Source organism: Halichoerus grypus, chromosome 2 (assembly GCF_964656455.1).
Source record: "Halichoerus grypus chromosome 2, mHalGry1.hap1.1, whole genome shotgun sequence".
Lineage (NCBI taxonomy): Eukaryota > Metazoa > Chordata > Mammalia > Carnivora > Phocidae > Halichoerus > Halichoerus grypus.
Genome location: NC_135713.1, coordinates 118,910,288 through 118,928,718, shown reverse-complemented (window position 1 = coordinate 118,928,718; position 18,431 = coordinate 118,910,288). Strand labels below are relative to the sequence as shown.

The 18,431-nt window shown below is 43.0% G+C and overlaps 2 protein-coding genes across 3 annotated transcripts; both read left to right on the top strand.

Annotated features, from left to right (window-relative positions):
- The first annotated feature begins 72 nt into the window (after positions 1–72).
- HARS2 (histidyl-tRNA synthetase 2, mitochondrial) lies at positions 73–7,305 on the top strand. Of its 2 annotated transcripts, none has more exons than XM_036123790.2 (13): positions 73–357; positions 1,561–1,635; positions 1,915–2,034; positions 2,160–2,255; positions 3,219–3,344; positions 3,449–3,556; positions 3,814–3,912; positions 4,202–4,295; positions 4,851–4,978; positions 5,072–5,176; positions 5,475–5,591; positions 5,797–5,943; positions 6,500–7,305. In XM_036123790.2, the coding sequence occupies exons 1-13, from the start codon at positions 250–252 to the stop codon at positions 6,557–6,559; spliced, it is 1,383 nt and encodes a 460-aa protein (XP_035979683.1). In that variant the 5' UTR covers positions 73–249; the 3' UTR covers positions 6,560–7,305. The 2 variants fall into 2 exon arrangements, with proteins under 2 accessions (XP_035979683.1, XP_035979670.1); XM_036123777.2 differs by having other exon boundaries at positions 75–357; positions 5,072–5,311.
- Positions 7,306–8,079: 774 nt separating this feature from the next.
- ZMAT2 (zinc finger matrin-type 2) lies at positions 8,080–13,939 on the top strand. The gene is made up of 6 exons (XM_036123857.2): positions 8,080–8,200; positions 8,533–8,626; positions 9,913–10,036; positions 11,473–11,546; positions 12,042–12,187; positions 12,906–13,939. Exons 1-6 carry the CDS (start codon positions 8,183–8,185, stop codon positions 13,047–13,049), a joined length of 600 nt encoding a protein of 199 aa, XP_035979750.1. The 5' UTR covers positions 8,080–8,182; the 3' UTR covers positions 13,050–13,939.
- The last annotated feature ends 4,492 nt before the right edge of the window (positions 13,940–18,431 follow it).

Here is an 18,431-nt window from a genome sequence, read left to right as displayed (position 1 = left end):
CACGCCTAGAGAGCCTCCGCCGAGCACAACAACCACTTCCGGCTACTACCGGAAGTGCTGAAGCTGAAACGGAGCTTGAGAGGTTCGGAGCCATCCTTCAGGCTTTGGAAGGTGCGGAAGTGATCGCGTTTTCGCTGGTGCTACGGCTAACCTCTACAGCGCTCTGCACCCTTACTGGGGTGGGGTCCGACCTGCCTCGTTCTCAGGTCCTTTGGCTCCTGTCTCGGAAAGGCTGCCTCCAGTTACGCGATGCCCCCGTTCGGACTCCTGCACGTGAGGGCCTGGGTTTCAGTGTTCAGCCAGCTCCTGCGGCCGTCCGGTCTTGTGTGCATCAGGGAGGTCCATTTTCATAGCCAGGTGAGCCAGACTGAGTGGTCTGTTGGGGCAGGATATCAAGGTCTGAAAGCATGGACTCGCGGCCTGCAGTCCAGTAGTACAGTCGGGTTTTTTTTTGAGTAGTTTACCGGTACTGAACTAACCATTTTAGATGCTTTGTCATTTAATCTTCATAGCAATCTTGAGAGATTGGGATTATTTCCATTTTACAGCTGAGGAAAGAGCTGCAAGGTTAAATGACTTATCTACAGATACATAGTAAAGGAGTCTTTTTAATAGAAGTCCACAGTCACTTATGTGAACCTCTTGGGGTCAAACACATTCTTAAGCAAAGTATATGAATATCCCCATTAAGTGAGATGACTGAAGACCACAGGTAGACTGAGTTCACATTAGAGTTACCTCAAAATGAGCTCCCCCTCCCTGAAAATAAAGAAACCCCAAAACCACTTTTCGGTTTTTAGAGATTTTTGGATTTTGGAATTGCAGAGGAAGCACTGTGGACTTGAACTGCCATCCTTTGGAGGAGAGAATCCGCCAAAATATGGAGCTACCACATCCTCTGTAGTTCTGGAAGGGCAGGCATACAGCCTGCTGCTAATAAACAAAATTACCAATTCATTTTTACTTTGGTATAGACCCTAGCAGATGCATTGTGCTATTATGAACAGCAGGGTTCAGATCTTTTGTTACTAATTTTCGTTACAGCATCCTAGCAGTCTGATTTTTTAGTTCAATTTGGATATCCATTCCTGGTCACTCCACAAGCATGTTGTGTGTTTTGGGCTTGTTCTCTTCTGTCTTTAGGTTACTTTTTGCATGTCTCTAAGCCTAATGACCATTGCTTCCTTATTAAAAATTCATGTTCATGTTTTTGCTCTTTGAGTAGGAACTAAGAATTGGAGATCATACTAATTCCTACTCCTAGATGGTTGGTGGAAGTAGTGGTGGAGATTGTTCTGTGCCTTCATTGTTCTCCGGTGCTTAAGCTTTTCCAGACATTTAAAAACTCCAAATATGATAAAAACCTGATCTCATGTGTATTAAGTACATAGTGCAAATATGATGTATGTTTTGGAGGGAGGCCGAGATTGAAGTAGATAAAACAGTGTTCAGGTTGTCTTGCTCAGGGCCAGATGTCTTTGCAGGTCGGGCCGTAGGGCCAGAGATGTCCCAGGTCTGGCCAGTCTTGTGGCTCACATCTCACATTCCTTTTTCTGCCAGGTTTCAGAGGCAGTGTTAACATCCCAACTGAAACCACATCAAGAGAAATCAAATTTTATTATCAAGACACCAAAGGTAATGCCCTTTACCCCACCCTGTCCTATTAGAGTGCCTTGGAGACTGCCCTCTGCTCTGCCCTCTGCTCTGCTTGTCTCTTCCTAATCCCTTTTAATGTCTTTTAAGACTAATTTTTAAAAAAAACTTCACTATTCTTGAGATACTGATAGGGCTCAGTCAACTGAGCTCAAAGAGATTTCAACTTCCGACTTTCGATTATAGATGTTGTTTAACTCTTTGTCTTAAATGGACTTGTTTTTTGTCTGTGTTTTCACCATGGCTGCTTTTGGTTTCTAGGGCACCAGAGATCTTAGTCCCCAGCAGATGGTTGTGAGGGAGAAAATTCTTGATATGGTTGTTGGCTGCTTTAAACGTCATGGAGCAAAGAGATTAGATACTCCAGCATTTGAGCTTAAGGTAAGAGGAGAAAAGAGAGTGCTGGAACTCCATTTCTTTATCTGCCTTCAGTTTCCCAAAGAAGTTTTAGCCTGTGTTCTGGAGTCCTCCTTTGAACTGTGGTGGTTTTTGTTTGATCCCTGCAGGAAATGCTCACTGAGAAGTATGGAGAGGACTCTGGGCTAATCTATGATCTGAAGGATCAAGGTGGAGAGCTATTGTCCCTGCGCTATGACCTTACTGTATCTTTCTGAGTGTTAGAGACTGACATCTCTTTCCAACCCAGAGGGCTTCCTTTGACAAAAGGGAACAACAGTGCCTCTGGGATCCCATAGGTCTGTTTGCAGCAGCCTTTACTTCCAGTTCCTCCCAGAAGGCAATTCTGCCAGCAGAGCCTGGCTTGGAGCACTGTCATTTAACTTTATTGTCTATCAGAAATACGGATTTCTGGCCCTTAGCCCCGGATATTAATTCTGCACCTGGAGTGGGGTTCAGCAATCTGCATTTTAAACAGGCACCTGGGGTCATGAAGAGGCAGGTAGTTCTCAACCTGTACTTTAAGAAACATTGACATAGGGGCTCCTGGGTGGCTCAGTCGTTAAGCGTCTGCCTTCAGCTCAGGTCATGATCCCAGGGTCCTGGGATCGAGCCCCACATCGGGCCCCCCGCTCGGCGGGAAGCCTGCTTCTCCCTCTCTCACTCCCCCTGCTTGTGTTCCCTCTCTCGCTGTGCCTCTCTCTGTCAAATAAATAAATAAAATCTTAAAAAAAAAAAAAAGAAACATTGACATAAAAAAAAAGAAGAAGAAAAGAAGTGAAAAGACATTGACATAGAAGTTGCAGGCAAATCCAGGTTCTGAAACTTGACTATTTTGAAATGGCTGAGAATTGATCTGAATGGGAAGGAATAGCCCATACTTGGAGTTCTTGGGTCATTTCTATCTCATTCAGTGGGCAGCAGGCCAGCTTATCCTGCTTTTTTACTGAACTTGCACTTTTGCTTGGTAGGATTCCTTCATTCCGTTATATATATTGAATGTCAAGCCTGCTAGGCATTGGGGACAGTGGGAAACAAGACAGAGAATGTTCTTGTTTTCATCCTAGTGGATGATATCCAGTTGGTAATGGCCCAGTTCTCCCAAATGTCTTTACACTGGGCCTAAGCTTTGGATGCAGTATGCTTTCTCCTTAACCTGTTTATGTGAGGTCCCTTTTGCTCGTTATCTGGCCATGAATAAAGTGAAGAAGATGAAACGCTACCAAGTTGGAAAGGTGTGGCGGCGAGAGAGCCCAACCATAGTCCAAGGCCGCTACAGGGAGTTCTGCCAGTGTGTAAGTGACCAGATGTGGGCAGCATGGTTTGATAGTTTGGGGAGCTACAACCTGGGAACTGGCTGCTCAGTGAAGATTTTTTTCCCCCTTTTTCTTTGCTGCAGGATTTTGACATTGCTGGTCAGTTTGACCCTATGATCCCTGATGCAGAGTGTTTGAAGATCATGTGTGAAATCCTAAGTGGGTTGCAGCTGGGGGACTTTCTCATTAAGGTGAGACCAGGACTGAGGACTGAGGGGAGAAGTCTGGATTTGGCCTGATGCTCTCCTAAAACATAGGTGACCCCAGCCTTTAAGCCTGTAGACCTGGGACTTTCTCAGTACAGCTGTTGTATTTCATCTATATCTATATAGTCATGCTATGAAATTTTTTTTCTGTCCTTTTTATGAGATAGGCTAATAGGGACTGCCATTGTTTTGAGGGAAAAAGCATTGACAAGGCACTTGGGTTATTTCCGCTGAGTTCACAGGTCAATGATCGGCGGATTTTGGATGGGTTGTTGGCTGTCTGTGGTGTTCCTGAAAGCAAGTTCCATGCCATCTGCTCCTCAATAGACAAACTAGACAAGGTAACTAAAAAGACATACTTCAGTAGACCATATCAGGGTCTCTGCCCTGCCCTCAAATCTGTACCCCTAGAGAAAAATAAGGAGACAGTGACTAGAAGTGAGCTTTGTCTGGGGAAGGTAAGGAGATAGTCCAAAGCAAGACCTGAGCTTTGTTGTGCAGTGGGTTGACTGTGGCTGCATTTCCTAACCTGCCTCTGACTTTGTTGAGTGTAGTGTTAGCTACTCATGACATTTCCAGTTAGATGAAGAAGGATCTTGGAACTGGGCTAATGTTTGGGTGTTTGCACAGATATCTTGGAATGATGTGAGACATGAGATGGTGGCAAAGAAAGGCCTGGCTCCTGAAGTGGCTGATAGAATTGGTGACTATGTCCAATGTCATGGTAAGAACCAGAGTTTTCAGAGCTCTGTGATAGAACTGGAGTGAGGGGGATGTGTGTACAACTTCTACCTCTGAAACAGCTCCTTTCCAAAGATAAGCTAAGTGCCAGAACCTGGCCTGAATTTAATTTCCCTTTTACTTAGTGTAATAACAACTTTATGTCTTCAGATGGCAAAGGCAGAGGAGGAGAGTCTGGTCATAAGAGATCAGGATGGTTTTTTTTGGTTTGTTTGTTTTTTTTTTTAACTAAGAAAATGAGGAGGAGGGGCACCTGGGTGGCTCAGTCGTTAAGCATCTGCCTTCGGCTCAGGTCATGATCCCAGGGTCCTGGGATCGAGCCCCACATCAGGCTCCCTGCTCAGTGGGAAGCCTGCTTCTCCCTCTCCCACTCCCCCTGCTTGTGTTTCTGCTCTCGCCTATCTCTCTCTCTGTCAAATAAATAAAAAATCTTAAAAAAAAAAAAAATGAGGATTAGCTGGAGCATATTAAGAATAAATTTGGGTAAAACACATCTGGGTGAAAGCACAGACTTATTTCTCCCCATATGTCTCCCCAGGTGGGGTGTCCTTGGTAGAGGAAATGTTCCAGGATTCTAGACTATCCCAGAACAAGCAGGCCCTAGAGGGCTTGGGGGACTTGAAGCTGCTATTTGAATACCTGACTTTATTTGGAATTGCTGAGAAGGTAAGCTAAGTTGGGAGTGTGGACTTTCTGCTGAACTTTGGGGTTTTCAGTGTCCTGAGTCTTTTTTGGGACTTAATATACTTGTTCCCACAGATCTCTTTTGACCTAAGCCTAGCTCGGGGACTGGACTACTATACTGGAGTGATCTATGAAGCGGTGCTACTACAGACCCCAGCTCAGGCAGAGGAGTCCTTCAATGTGGGCAGTGTGGCTGCTGGTGGACGCTATGATGGGTTGGTGGGCATGTTTGACCCCAAGGGCCACAAGGTGCCGTGTGTGGGGCTCAGTATTGGGGTGGAGCGAATCTTCGCCATTGTGGAACAGAGGTTGAAGGTAGGTCCTAGGTAGGAGTGGAGTGGGACTGGAGACTAAAAACTCATGTTTGTGGATATACAGTTGGACTGTTTTCCTGATGATTCTTTTTGTCTTTTTTTTTTAATTACTGATGCACAGGAAGTTTTTTATTAGTTTTACTTTCTTCTCTCTCTCTAATCAGACTTCTGGTCAGAAGATACGGACCACAGAGACCCAAGTGTTTGTGGCCACACCACAGAAGAACTTTCTTCATGAACGGTTGAAGCTAATTTCAGAGCTTTGGGATGCTGGGATCAAGGTATGGTAGAACTGATATCCAAGTCGTCTAGGTATGTTTGGCCATTCAGGTGGCCATTTCTACGTAAAGCCTAAGGTGGAACTCAAGACCTTTCTAGTCTTCACTAAAGTGTCTTCTGGTAGGAAGGCTAGCCCCTTATTTCTTTGGAAATGCTTGAGGAGTGTGGTCACTTCTAAGCCCCTTATTCTGTCTTCACCCTTTTCAGGCAGAGCTGCTATATAAGAACAACCCTAAACTACTAACTCAACTGCACTACTGTGAGCACATGGGCATTCCACTGGTGGTCATTATTGGTGAGCAAGAACTGAAAGAAGGGGTAATCAAGCTTCGTTCAGTGGCCAGCAGGGAGGAGGTGAGTGGGGGAAATAGAAGGCACCAAATGTTTCTACCTTTCTTAGATTCTTTAAGAAATATGTATCTTATGGCTAAGGAAATGTCTCCACGGTTAATAGTGGTAGAGATGAATGAAGACCCACGCAGGCAACCTGTTAGCCAGTGAATATTAGGTAGGTGGGCAGAAGGACAGATGAAATCTTAATGGGTATTTTGAGACCAATCCAACAAAATAGACACAGATCAGGTGTTTGAAAATCCCTCTCTCTCTGTGTCTCTCTTTTTAAAGATTTTATTTTTTAAGTAATCTCTCCCACCGTGCTTGGGGCTTAAACTCACAATGCCAAGGTCAAGAGTCACATGCTCTACCACCTGAGCCAGGCAGGTGCCCCAAGTGTTTGACTCTCTAGTCTTGAGGGCATATATTCTCTAGTCCAGCTTGAAGCCCACATTTCTTCCTACTGGTTATATAAGTAGTGGGAGCAGATGCAGGGTAAAATGAATCTGGAAAAGCAGTGACTAAGAAGCTAGTATCACTCTCTAGTTTGTCACATGAGGGTTCTCTTATGTTACAGGTGGCCATTAAACGAGAAAATCTTGTGGCTGAAATTCAGAAGACACTATCTGAGTCTTGATCCTTGCCTGCTTGCCATCTGCTGCTTTTTCTAGAGGATGTTTCTTCTAGGACTGAGTTCCTGATGGAATTCACAACTGCTGGCCAGGATCGGTGACAAGTTCCTTGGCCTCCTCCATCCTTTCTGGGTACAGAACTGTAGGAGGCCCTGAGGACTCCTGGGCTAGTGTGAGCAGCTATTCTGCATGGATGCAGATGGCTGGTATGTGAAAGAGACATGTTCTAACTGCAGAGACAGATGGCAGATTTGAAGTGCCATTGAATGCTGCCAAGAGGTGCGGAGATGGTTGCTTTGAGCAAGGCTCTAGGAAAGTTGCCTCAGGCTGAGACCATTGAGATCAGACAGATACTTGACCTTCCACTATGGCTTCTGAACCAGATTCTGGGAAATTTGTCCACAGCCTGCCCTTGGCTTGTCCAGGGAGTTTTGGGAGACAGCAAGGAAGGGGCAAATGGCTGCTTTCTCCTTTGTTTGAGGACAAATATGCTATCCTAAGGGCATAGCAGTGCTCATTTGATGTGGCATCTCTCTAGTCCATCCACTGTTAATAGAGTGAGGCTGTCTGTTTAGTAATCTTGAATGTTGAATTTAATAGGTGACTGACAAAATGGTCTAATCTTTTGAGATTTTGGAGACCATTTCTTGTGCCAGAATTACTGCTTGACTATATTTCATGTTCTCCTATGGAGGTGGCTGTTCTAGAAGTGATTGGATAATATATTAAATAAAATATTATATATAGTTTGGGTGATTTGTTATCAGGAGAGATTGGTTTGCATAGGCCGTAGAAAACGCTGGAGTGTACACTGGAGAATTCTGAGAGCTAGGAGCAACCTCCCAAGGCTGATGCTTCTGTATTCAGTGAAGGGAGCAGTCACAGTTCCCCAGTGCTCCCCACTGCCCGCCCCCCCCCCAACTTGGAGACACAGTCATGTCTAAATCAACATATAGTGAGCCATCTGCCAGAGTTCTTCACCCTACAGTGTTGCTGATGACTGGCCTTTCCAAGTCCAATCATGTTGATTAAATTGTGCCCTATAGATTGAATGACTATAAAGTTCTTCACTGAAGAAAGATGAGTTAACTGAAGGGTGATAGCATTGCTTCAAAAATAAAGAGACTGTGCAAAAAAACGCTTTCTCCGTACGCTGTGGGAAGGCTGCAACTTTTAAAAACACTGGTGTCGGGGCCATATCTTTAGTGCATACAGGTAATGGGGCAGCTAGAGGCTCCTGATAACCAATGCAGCCTCAAAGAAAATTTAGAAATTCTTGGCAAACGCACGCAAAATTGATTAGACTAGATCAGAGGGCACTGATTTGAACCGTTTCCTTGTTTGTAAAATAGACGAGTTGAACTAAATCAGCCCTTCGATGCTTGTTTAGGAAGCCAAGGCAAAAACCATTTGTAGGTGCCCTTACTTCCGTATTGCTTCACGTTCTCTATGCGCATGCGCCATTTCCTCGGGGCAGAGGAGGGGCCGACAAGCCTATTTTAGAAGCTCTCCAGTCCTTAGCTCGTTTAGAACGCGAGACTCTAAGCTTATTGGAGGGCGAGCTTGCTTTACGGCTCAGGGCCGCTTTTTACGTCATTTTCCGGCTTCCCATTCACTTCGCAGTGAAGATGGCGTCGGGCAGCGGGGTAGGTGTTGTGTGTGAGGAGGCTTTGATCGGGGGGCAGGGGGTGGCTTCTCAGCGCGGAATATCCTGCACCCGACTGGCTTCTCAACACGTCCTTGCGGTCCAGTTGCCTGGGTTCAAGAGCTTCTCTGTGGGGTCCTGGCGCAGGGTCTGTGGAATCCCGGAGGTCTTTCGGGTTGGGGTCCTGAGGCCACCTCAGCCTCCTGGTGCGGTCCGGAGAGTTTTCGCTCTCTACAGTCCGGGGGTCGCCTTGCCAGCGTGGACGCGGTTCCCTCCGTTTCTCTAGGGGTTGGATATGATTAGCCCGAATCTTGAGCGCTTTTCTCCCTACAGACAAAAAACTTGGACTTTCGCCGAAAGTGGGACAAAGATGAGTATGAGAAGCTCGCCGAGAAGAGGCTTACGGAAGAGAGAGAAAAGAAGGATGGTGGGTGCCTACTCCAACAAGGGTTATGGGTATCGTAGAGGCGAAGCCATAGCTGGAGAGCGGGTGGGGAGTTGAAATGCGATGTCCTCATACCCTGTGTATCCTCTGGCAGAGTGTTGCCTCCCTGGTTCTCGATTTCTTAATGTATAAAAATGAGAGCGAGGAAATGGACTGAAGCGGTTTTGAGGTGTTTTCTAGCTCCGTTTCCTCTGCTTTCTTGCCGTCCTTTTGCTTAGCTCATTTCCTACTTTTCTTAAGTACAAAGAAGAGAGTAGAATCCTTGGTAGAGAAATGGACTATTTTGCTGCTGTGCATTACTGCTATTGAAGATACTCTTTCCCTTAAAGTCACTTAAGGGGAAGAACATCATAATTGGCCCAATCAAGACCTTGCCCTATAGTCTGAGAAGAGCAAGGGTACTCACCAAGGAATGTGTGATTGTTTCAGCTGGTGGTTTAGTAGTACTGTTTTCTGTTTTGTATAGTGTCAGGGAGTTGGTTCTCCTTTCCTAGATAGAGATTCCACTATACAAAAAGAACTTACTTTTTCATCTGTTTTCATACGCATTCTTCTTTCACTTTACTTTCACACCACCTCGCACACAGTAATCCTTTTAGTTTTGATGTAATTTGTAAAGTAGTGCCAAGTATGTAACAGGTATTTCCTGAATGTTGGTCCCCTATTAAAAATTTTCCCCAGCCCTCTGAAGATTGCTTTTGTGTTATGCTTGAGGTATCTGTCCGAAAGTATTACTGAATATTCTTACTTTTATTTAATTTTTTTAATCTTTTTTTTAAAAAGATTTTATTTGAGAGAGAGAGCACGAGCAGGGTGAGGGGCAGAGGGAGAAGCAGACTCCCCGCAAGCAGGGAGCCTCATGTGGGACTTGATCCCAGGACCCTGGGATTATGACCTGAGCTGAAGGCAGACGCTTAACCGACTGAACCACCCAGGCGCCCCTCCTTGCTTTTCTTTTAAAAGTTTGCTTTTTGTGAAAATTAGGAACTCCCTTCAATTCAGTTAATCAATAAATAAAAAACTTTGCTTTTAGACTTGTTGGTTTTAAAGTGTTAAAAACTCTAGAGAGTTTAGGGATTGCTTATCATTTTTCCTGTGTTGAGATTCTCCCCTAGCTGCTGCTAGAAGTGCTCATTGTGTCCCTTGGTTCAGGCTCAAGAAAGAAATGAGAGTAGACATCTGTATTTCGGGTTTCATGCATTTTTTTTTTCCCTTTTTCCTTAAGAAACTGTAATATTAAAGGGACTTCTTTCTCTATTATATTTTAGGAAAACCAGTGCAGCCAGTCAAACGGGAGCTTCTCCGGCATAGAGACTATAAGGTGGACCTGGAATCCAAGCTTGGGAAGACAATTGTCATTACCAAGACCACGCCACAATCTGAGATGGGAGGGTGAGTGACTTTTCGTCTTTCTCAGGAGCCAGAAATAGGTCAAATAAACTGTCTATGTTGGTTTTAGCAAGTGTTGAGGTTCCCTGGCCCCAGGAGAACAACCATGTTACCTATAATTCTACCTTTATATTTGTTTTTCTCTCCTCCCCACCCAAGGCCTCAACTAAACATAGTAGTGTCTCTAGGAGAGACCACTCTGTAGGCCTCTTCATATTAGTGCTGTCACTACTTCTTAATATCTTGGAAGAGGAAGAAATGAATGAAAGGACTACTGAGGACATTTCTAGGGGAGAGATTAGGTGGAGCTAGAATGGAGCCTAGGAGCTGTTGATGATGAATAAAGGGAGTTGAGGTTCCAGACTGGTTGCAGAGTATGTTGTAGTTGTTATGGATTGCTTGATCGTACACCTTTCTCCTAGACCAAGACTATAACCCATGGGAAGAAGTGTCCTGCGAGAGCTCTAGTCTATTTCGCCCACCATTACTTCTTTGTTCACTTAGGTCTTCTAGCAGGAGGGCAAAAACAGCAGTGAGTGAGATGTCTCTGGTTTGCTTAGAAAACCCACAAACATCGTTTCTCTCTGTATTAGTTATCTATTGTTGTGTAAATTAACAAATTCACCCAAAATTTAGTGGCATAAAACAGCAGATAGCTCACAATTTCTGTGGGTAAGTAATCTGGGAAAGACTTACTTAACCTCTGTGGTTCTGGCTTAGGGTTTCACAAAGCTTCATTGAAGATGTCTGCTGGGTCTGCATTCATCTGAGGCGTAAGTGGGCCTGATTGATTTGATTGAAAGCTCTTTCATGTGACAGTGCTATGGAGGCCTCAGTTCTTTGCCTCATGGGCCTCTCTGTAGCGCTGCTCACAATAAAGCAAGTGGCTTCGGCTTCCCCAGAATAAGACATAGACAGACTAAGACCGAAGCCACCTTTTTTTTTTTTTTTTTTTTTAAAATGACCTAATCTTGGAAGTGCTATCGCATCACTTTTGAACTTTTCTTTTAAAATTTTATTTATTTATTTGAAAGAGAGAGCATGAGCAGGCAGAGGGGCGAGAGAGAAGCAGACTCCCCGCTGAGCAGGGAGCCTAACGTAGGGCTCAATCCCAGGACCCTGAAATCATGACCTGAGCCGAAGGCAAATGATTAACTGACTGAGCCACCAGGCACCCTGAAATATTCTTTTGGTCACAGACCAACCCTAGTATGAATTGGGAGGGGACTGCCCAAGGTACAAATACCAGGAATTTGGGGATCATTGTGGGGCCATCTTGGAGGCTGGTTACCATACTCTTCCAAGAGGTAATGCTTTATGAAAATGAGAAGTACCTTCTTCTTGTAAAAAGAAAATTTACCTAAAAATATGAGTTTGTTGGTTGAAAACATTACCTTACAGCTAGATTTGACACAAGTGCTGTTTCTTCTGTTTGCTAGGTATTATTGCAATGTCTGTGACTGTGTGGTGAAGGACTCTATCAACTTCCTGGATCACATTAATGGAAAGAAACGTAAGGCTTGGAGGTAGTTTGTGACTAGGGCTGGGACTGGCTTTTGGAGGTGGGGTAGGGGAAAGAGTGGTTTCAGTTGGATTTTTTTTTTAATGCCTGAGAATTTCTCCAGTAGTTTCAGTACAGGGCATGCTTTACTTCATTATCTAATGTTTCTGGAGGCCCTTTACTTCATTATCTAATGTTTCTGGAGGCCCTGAAATGAGACACTGTTCTAGGCTCTCAACAGCCCAGACTGTGGTCTTCTCCAAGGCCTAGCTGTTGTGACTGGTGTGCATTTGCTCAGTAAGGGCAGTTGAAAGCCACTTGCATCTTGCTGTCTGTAGCTGCTGCTTCTGGGAATAAGTAAAGCCAAGGGAGTTTCTTTTTCCAGTCATAATTATTTTTCCTGTGTATTTTATGAAAAGGTGTTTTTTTTTTTTTAATGTCAAAGACTTTTTGAGGGGCTGAGGATATTGTAATGCCATCACCGTTTTCACTGTTGATCCCACCCAGATCAGCGAAATCTGGGCATGTCTATGCGTGTGGAGCGTTCCACCTTGGATCAGGTGAAGAAACGTTTTGAAGTCAACAAGAAGAAGATGGAAGAGAAACAGAAAGATTATGATTTTGAGGAAAGAATGAAAGAGCTCAGAGAAGAGGTAAAGCTCTGGTATCTTTCCATCTTTTGTCCCCCAGCTTTGAATTTTATGTTACGAATCATGAGGAGGCTCTCTTCTTCATTCCACTCCCACCCCCAGAGGATAGTTGTATCCTGAATTTCACTATACTGGGGGAAACATTTATTGCCTTTGTTTGGGACTCTTGTGATCTGAAGGATATGGCTGTAAACCTATCCTTTTTTTTCCTGGACTGTCTGGGCCTACTTATTTTTTTTTACTACAGGAGGGATTAAATACACCTAGTCCCCAAGAGGCACATGGAACCAGGCTGACAGGGTCAGAATTCTGTTTCCTTCACTTACTGGCTATTACTTTTGGGCAAGTTATATAACCTCTCCATGCCTCAGTTTTCCCGTTAGAGAGAGATCTTAGTTTATAATCTACATAAAGCATTTAGATCAATTACTGGCATGTACTGTGTGCCCCAGGATAATAGTTGCTGTTATGTGGTTTTGCTTCCATAACCTTTTTAAGAACTAGAGATGAATTGGAACGTAGGACTGAGAAGTGCTCTTCACAGGCTAAAACTGCTCTTTGTTGTTCTTTAAATCTTTACTGTGGCTTTTCCTCTGCTCTTGAAATTTTACTTGTCTTTAACTATTTTCTCCTAAAGATAGAAAGGAATCTTGATACTCACTTGTCTCTTTCAACGTTTGGCTCAGGAGTCTGAACTGATTCTGAGTGATTTCCCCCCTAGGAGGAAAAGGCCAAAGCCTACAAGAAAGAGAAACAGAAGGAGAAGAAAAGGAGGGCTGAGGAGGACTTGACATTTGAGGAGGATGATGAGATGGCAGCTGTGATGGGCTTCTCTGGCTTTGGTTCCACCAAGAAGAGTTACTGAGGCTTTCTGTGCTTGGCTCTTTGCTAACTTTGTGTGTGTGTGTGGGGGGTCATTTTTGGGGGGATACTTGGGAAAGTCCTTAGGAGCCGCAGTGGGGAGGGCTAGAGGGTGGGTGTCTGGTTTCCCTCTACTTTGGGAGAGAGCACAGGATGCAGAGGTAATGCTGTGGCATATTCCTTTAGCCTCAGTATATCACTGGAGTCACAGGACCTCTGCCTGAGTTCCCAATAAAGAAAAACCTCTTCTGAGGCTGCTTTCCCAAAACTCCCCCTGTATCTTTCCCTCTTCATCTGTCCAATTTCTTCTCTGAGCATCCTACATTTATCCTGTGTTTTCCCTTTGTTTTAATTTTGACTCTTGCTTAGCCTGCAGCAGAAGGGTTCTCTGGGTCCCCAGTGTCCAGTTGATAGCACTCTTCCCCTCCCCCCCCAACCTCCCTGTGATTCTCTACCACCTGCGCATGCATGTGTATTTCTGCCTGGGTCAGTGGTATGTGCGGGTGTGTGTGCATGAATTTGTCACATAGAGGGAGCCTGAGCTAGAACCTCAGAGCATTGCTGCCTTGGGGCCTGATGTTCTTGGCTCTCTCAGTGCATGTAACAGGAAATTAAATGGGATGAGTGTTTGGTGTGGTTTTTGTCTGGTGAGTTTTTTAACCTTTGTTTTTCATATGTAGACTGTTCAGCTTTTCCTGTTTGTTTCATTTTATTGAGGATTACTCTTTTTCTTTTTTTCTTCCTTGTGAGCAGGCTCTTGGAAGAACCTGTTTGATGCAAAAAAGAAAAGGAAAAAAAAAAAACTTCATATGGGAGCCCTTGGGTCTCAGAGACTGTTCAACATGTATAATAAATGGCATTGACTGGGCCTATTCACATTTGGTGGGAACATTCCGTATTCTTCCCTGTGTATTGTTTTTGTTCTTCCTACACTGAGTATTTACATATAGAGCTTCTTCTTTCTTCTCCCTTCATTTGAGCCCTGTCACTTTTTTTTTTTCTAGGTTCCTTCAGCACGAGTTGTAATTTCCTCTGATGGGATGTGTGTCCGAAGGAGTCTGAACCCAACTTTTCCTATAATTTTAGCCTCCTTTGGTCTGTTTTTGGAACAGAGTTTAGGGTTGAACTTAGTGTTTTCCTTACTATCTGCAGTTAGACTAGGCACAGGGTTACTACGTTTTGGCACTGTTGACATTTTAGGCTGGTTAGTTCTTTGTTGTGGAGGCTCTCTTGTGCATTTCAGGATGTTTAGCAGTACCCCTAGCCTCTACTCACTAGATGCTGGTAGCACCTCCTCTCCGAGTTTGACAGATAAGGATGTGTCCCCAGGAGTTGGCGAAATCCCTCCCCGCAGTCCCATTAAGAAGCATTGATAAGCTGCCTTCCCTATATTGGTCTAACTTGAGAACTGGATGGCACAGACTGCTTAACTAAAGAAAAAGCTTTGATATTCCCTGGATTGGGTACGTGCCAGATCCCAGGGATACAGAGGAAAAAAATCTGTCTCTTGAACAAACCAATAATAGTTACACAAACTCCCAACTAGGTGAATTCTATAATAACCTTTGGTGGTTCTGTATCCTGAAAAGTGGGCTCTGTGTGAGTTAACAAGGCTGCCACCATATGGCTTATTTACATTCTCTGCCTCATTTAGCCCCTTGAAGCATCTGAACCACCTGTGGGTCCCTTAAAGTAGTATACTCTTTCCTTTGGACTTTTGTACATAACTCCCTTGCTGCCAGGCATAACTTTTGCCTAATTTATTTCTGATGCTCAGTCTTGCCATTGGGATCACTGTGAATGTGTCTGTCTACTGGCTCAGAGTTTCACATACAGTATTTGTTGGCCAATTGCAGGCAGATTAGTGGGTTATTTCCTTGACAGGATTATGTGCTCTACAGGTCCTTTCAGTAACGCTCTACTCTAGTAGCCTGGGCCCTTTTGCTCCTCATTTCAAGGCAGGCTGGAGAAAGTGTCAGCTGAGTTCCTTCCATTTTTTAGTACTCTTCAGGAAACCACCTAATTCAGCTTCTTTTCAAATGATTTCCCATTCTCTTTGGTACAGTGGAATCTTACCTTTGGTCACCTATAATAAAGAGCAATTCTGAATTTTAGGTTTTCTATCTAAATTCTCTTGGGACTGGCAAGTGGTTTGGGTCTCTAAGGGGTAGGTCTAGGTCATGGGTATGTGACGGGACTCAAGCTGGTGACTTGGAAAGGGGGAAGAATGAGATGGGGTGGAAATTTAGGACCCCAGAGCAATCCCAGATAACTCAGAAATCTCTGAAAGAGAAATTTCTTTGATGTTTGTGGTCTTTCTAAAATCCATGGAAATTTTGCATGTGGGTTGAGGAATATGCCTGTGACTGGCCTACATGTGTTCATTTATTCAGTGATTGCTGAGATGCTGAACATGTTCTAGGCCCTGATATTCTTTTTTGGGGTAAGGCATCAGGGTTCCAGCTCTCATGGAATTTACATTCTGGTGGAATTGCCTTTAAAGTACCTGGGGAACAAAAGATCGGATGGCTTCAGATGATTCTGTGGCTTCAGGCACCTCCAGGGACTCTTTTATCTCTCTCATAACCCCCTCCAAAAATTTAAATGTGAAGATTCTTTAATCCAGCAATTCTACTCTAAAAACATACCTGTGTATGTGTACATATACTTACAAGGATGTTTACTGCAGCTTTGTTTATATAACAGTGAAACATTTAAAATAAAACTGGTACATTTATTCTTGAATATAATGCAACCATTACTATATATGTGAAGTAGATCTGTGTACTAACAAGAAAGATCACCAAGACATACTGTTAAGTAAAAAAAAGCACAAAAATAATACCAGACAAACATTTCCACACCCCTCCCAACCTCCTTCATAAAACTGTGTTGTACATACAGTGAAATATATAGATTGAGAAAAAGGACTGAAAAACACACCGAAATTATAACTGGTTAACTGGAAGGAATTATGGGAAGAAAAAGGTTAGCTGTTAAACTGTACATAAAAGGAAAGGATAACCACGTGGGGTTATTTATTTATTTTTGGTGGTTTTTAAAAACATTTTACTTTTGGAGCCGAAACCCAGGAATGAATATATGTGGGGGTTAAAATAATGTTTAAAATAGTAATAGAAGTAATACCATGGAACACCTATTATGACACACCAGAGAGGAGCTGTGGGGTTTATCTGGTTTAGCTTCAAAGTTCCAAGGTAAGGCCTGGAATATAGCTTGCACCTTGTAAAGATTCCACTCTTCTGACTCAGGCACTGTGAAAATCGATTTGATCACAGAGTGACTCCCTGTGGTTGTCCGACGAGTGTAGACGCTGGAGGTGGGTGTCCAGAGACTTGTGGACCAGATGACTGCTGTGTGGGAATAGAGAATAAGCTTGGAAGGCAACTGCTTGGGAGAGCTTGCTAGGGGGTAAACAAGATGTGAGTCCTCACAGCAGTATGTCCTCAGATGATCACTCTGAGTGTCTGGATAGGGCAGTTTTTTAGATGCTAGAGTGTACTGGATCATTCCTGTTCTTGTTAACTCACTGTATCACACGTCTTTCTCGCCATTCAAGATAGTATAATCTAGAGGATGTGGCCAGATTGGCCCTAGCTGAGTGGTTCCTTCAAGGAAGGCATTTTCTAACCACTGGAGTGCTTCAGGACCTTCTAGCCCTTTTGCCACTGTGCTGGCTCTCTTCATTTTCCCAATAATCAGCCTTGGAGAGAGTGTTTAAGACTCCTCCTCTGTCCAGAGCACCAGAGCGACTGGGTTTCTAGTGGATGTTCAGCTCCCTTTACACCAGGAATCAGGCTTCTTGGGGAAATGGTTGATGCTAGGACTGGGGAAGGAAATAAAGAGGTGAACCTGGAGCATCTTGTAGTGCCAGAAAGTAAGGAAGTGCGAACAAACAAAAAACAACCCAAAGCAAATAAATGAAAAACTTTTAAAATTACTTCTGGTGTTTAGTAATGTTTGTCCTTTTGTTCCACTGGTTATGGTTACACTTGTATCTTTTCTCGTGTCCTCAAATTTCTTTTCCTCATTCAGAATCTGTATTTTCATTTGTCAGCCATATCTTGACTCTCCTATTATATAGCCACAATTATTTTACTCTGTTTTCTCTCCTCCCATTTTTTTCAGTCGTTTTTAGGAAACAATTTGCATACTATTTTTTCCACTCTTATCACCACCTTTATTTTAAAGAACTACAACTTAATATAGTTAATGCTCCCCATCATAAGGTTTTCTGAATTTCCCCCCAGTTAGTCTTTATTTGGATGAAGTTCGTTCTTTAGTAAATTCTTCAAGAGAGGTTCCTGAATACTGTATTCTTGAGTTCTTGCATATTTAAAACTGATTTTTATAGCTTTGGTATTTGAAGGACAGGTGGATATAAAATCTTGGTTCACAGTTCTTTTCCTTGAGTTTTTAAAAACTTTGCTGCCTTTCTTTGTATGTTGTGAAAATACCAACCTGATTCTTTAATTCCTAAATGATTTCATCTTTTTGCCTGAGGCCTGGATGGTTTTTTTCTTTCAAATCTAATTGATTTTTTTTTAAAGATTTTATTTATTTATCTGACAGAGCACAAGCCCAGGGAGAGGCAGGCAGAGGGAGAAGCAGGCTCCCCACTGAGCAGGGAGCCTGATGTGGGACTCGATCCTGGGACTCTGGGATCAGTTAATGATCGGTTAAGTCGGCAGGCGCTTAACCGACTGATTCACCCAGGCGCCCTCTAATTGATTTTCTAAGATAAATCTCACAGTTGACCATTCCATATCAATTTTCCCTAAGTTCATGAAAGACCCTTTTGATGTGTAGATTCACATTTTATTTCAAGGAAGTTTTCTTGTATTATAATTTTGAATATTACATCTGTTCCATTATTTTGCTTTTTTTCTTTAGGGACTATATATAATATATTTTGGATTTTTTTTTTGCCTCTGTAGCACTTTGTCTCTGATCCTTCTTATTGCTTTCTTGATTTTGTTTTTATTTCTTGACTTTTAATTCCTTTCTTTAATATCACTTATTATATTTTAAGTAAAGTCTTTCCCTTGGACATCTTATAAATTAGTCTTTTGAAAAAAAGATGATTTGTCTTTTTCTTCAGTTCCTGATTTTGACTAACTCTTGTCTTACATCTTTTTTGTTCACTTTTGTTCTTGGGTTTTTTTTTTTTTTTGATAATATTTTTTCATAACACCAAATGACTGTTTAAGGCTATTCAATTGGGGTTGGAGTGTTGTGTTTGTTTCATAGTTAGGTTTTTTTTTTTTTTTTCCTAAAACAATGCTGATTTATTTAGTATGCCCTTGAAATCAGTTTTTAAATATATTCTCATTTTTTGTTGACTTTTTATAATATAATGCCTGCC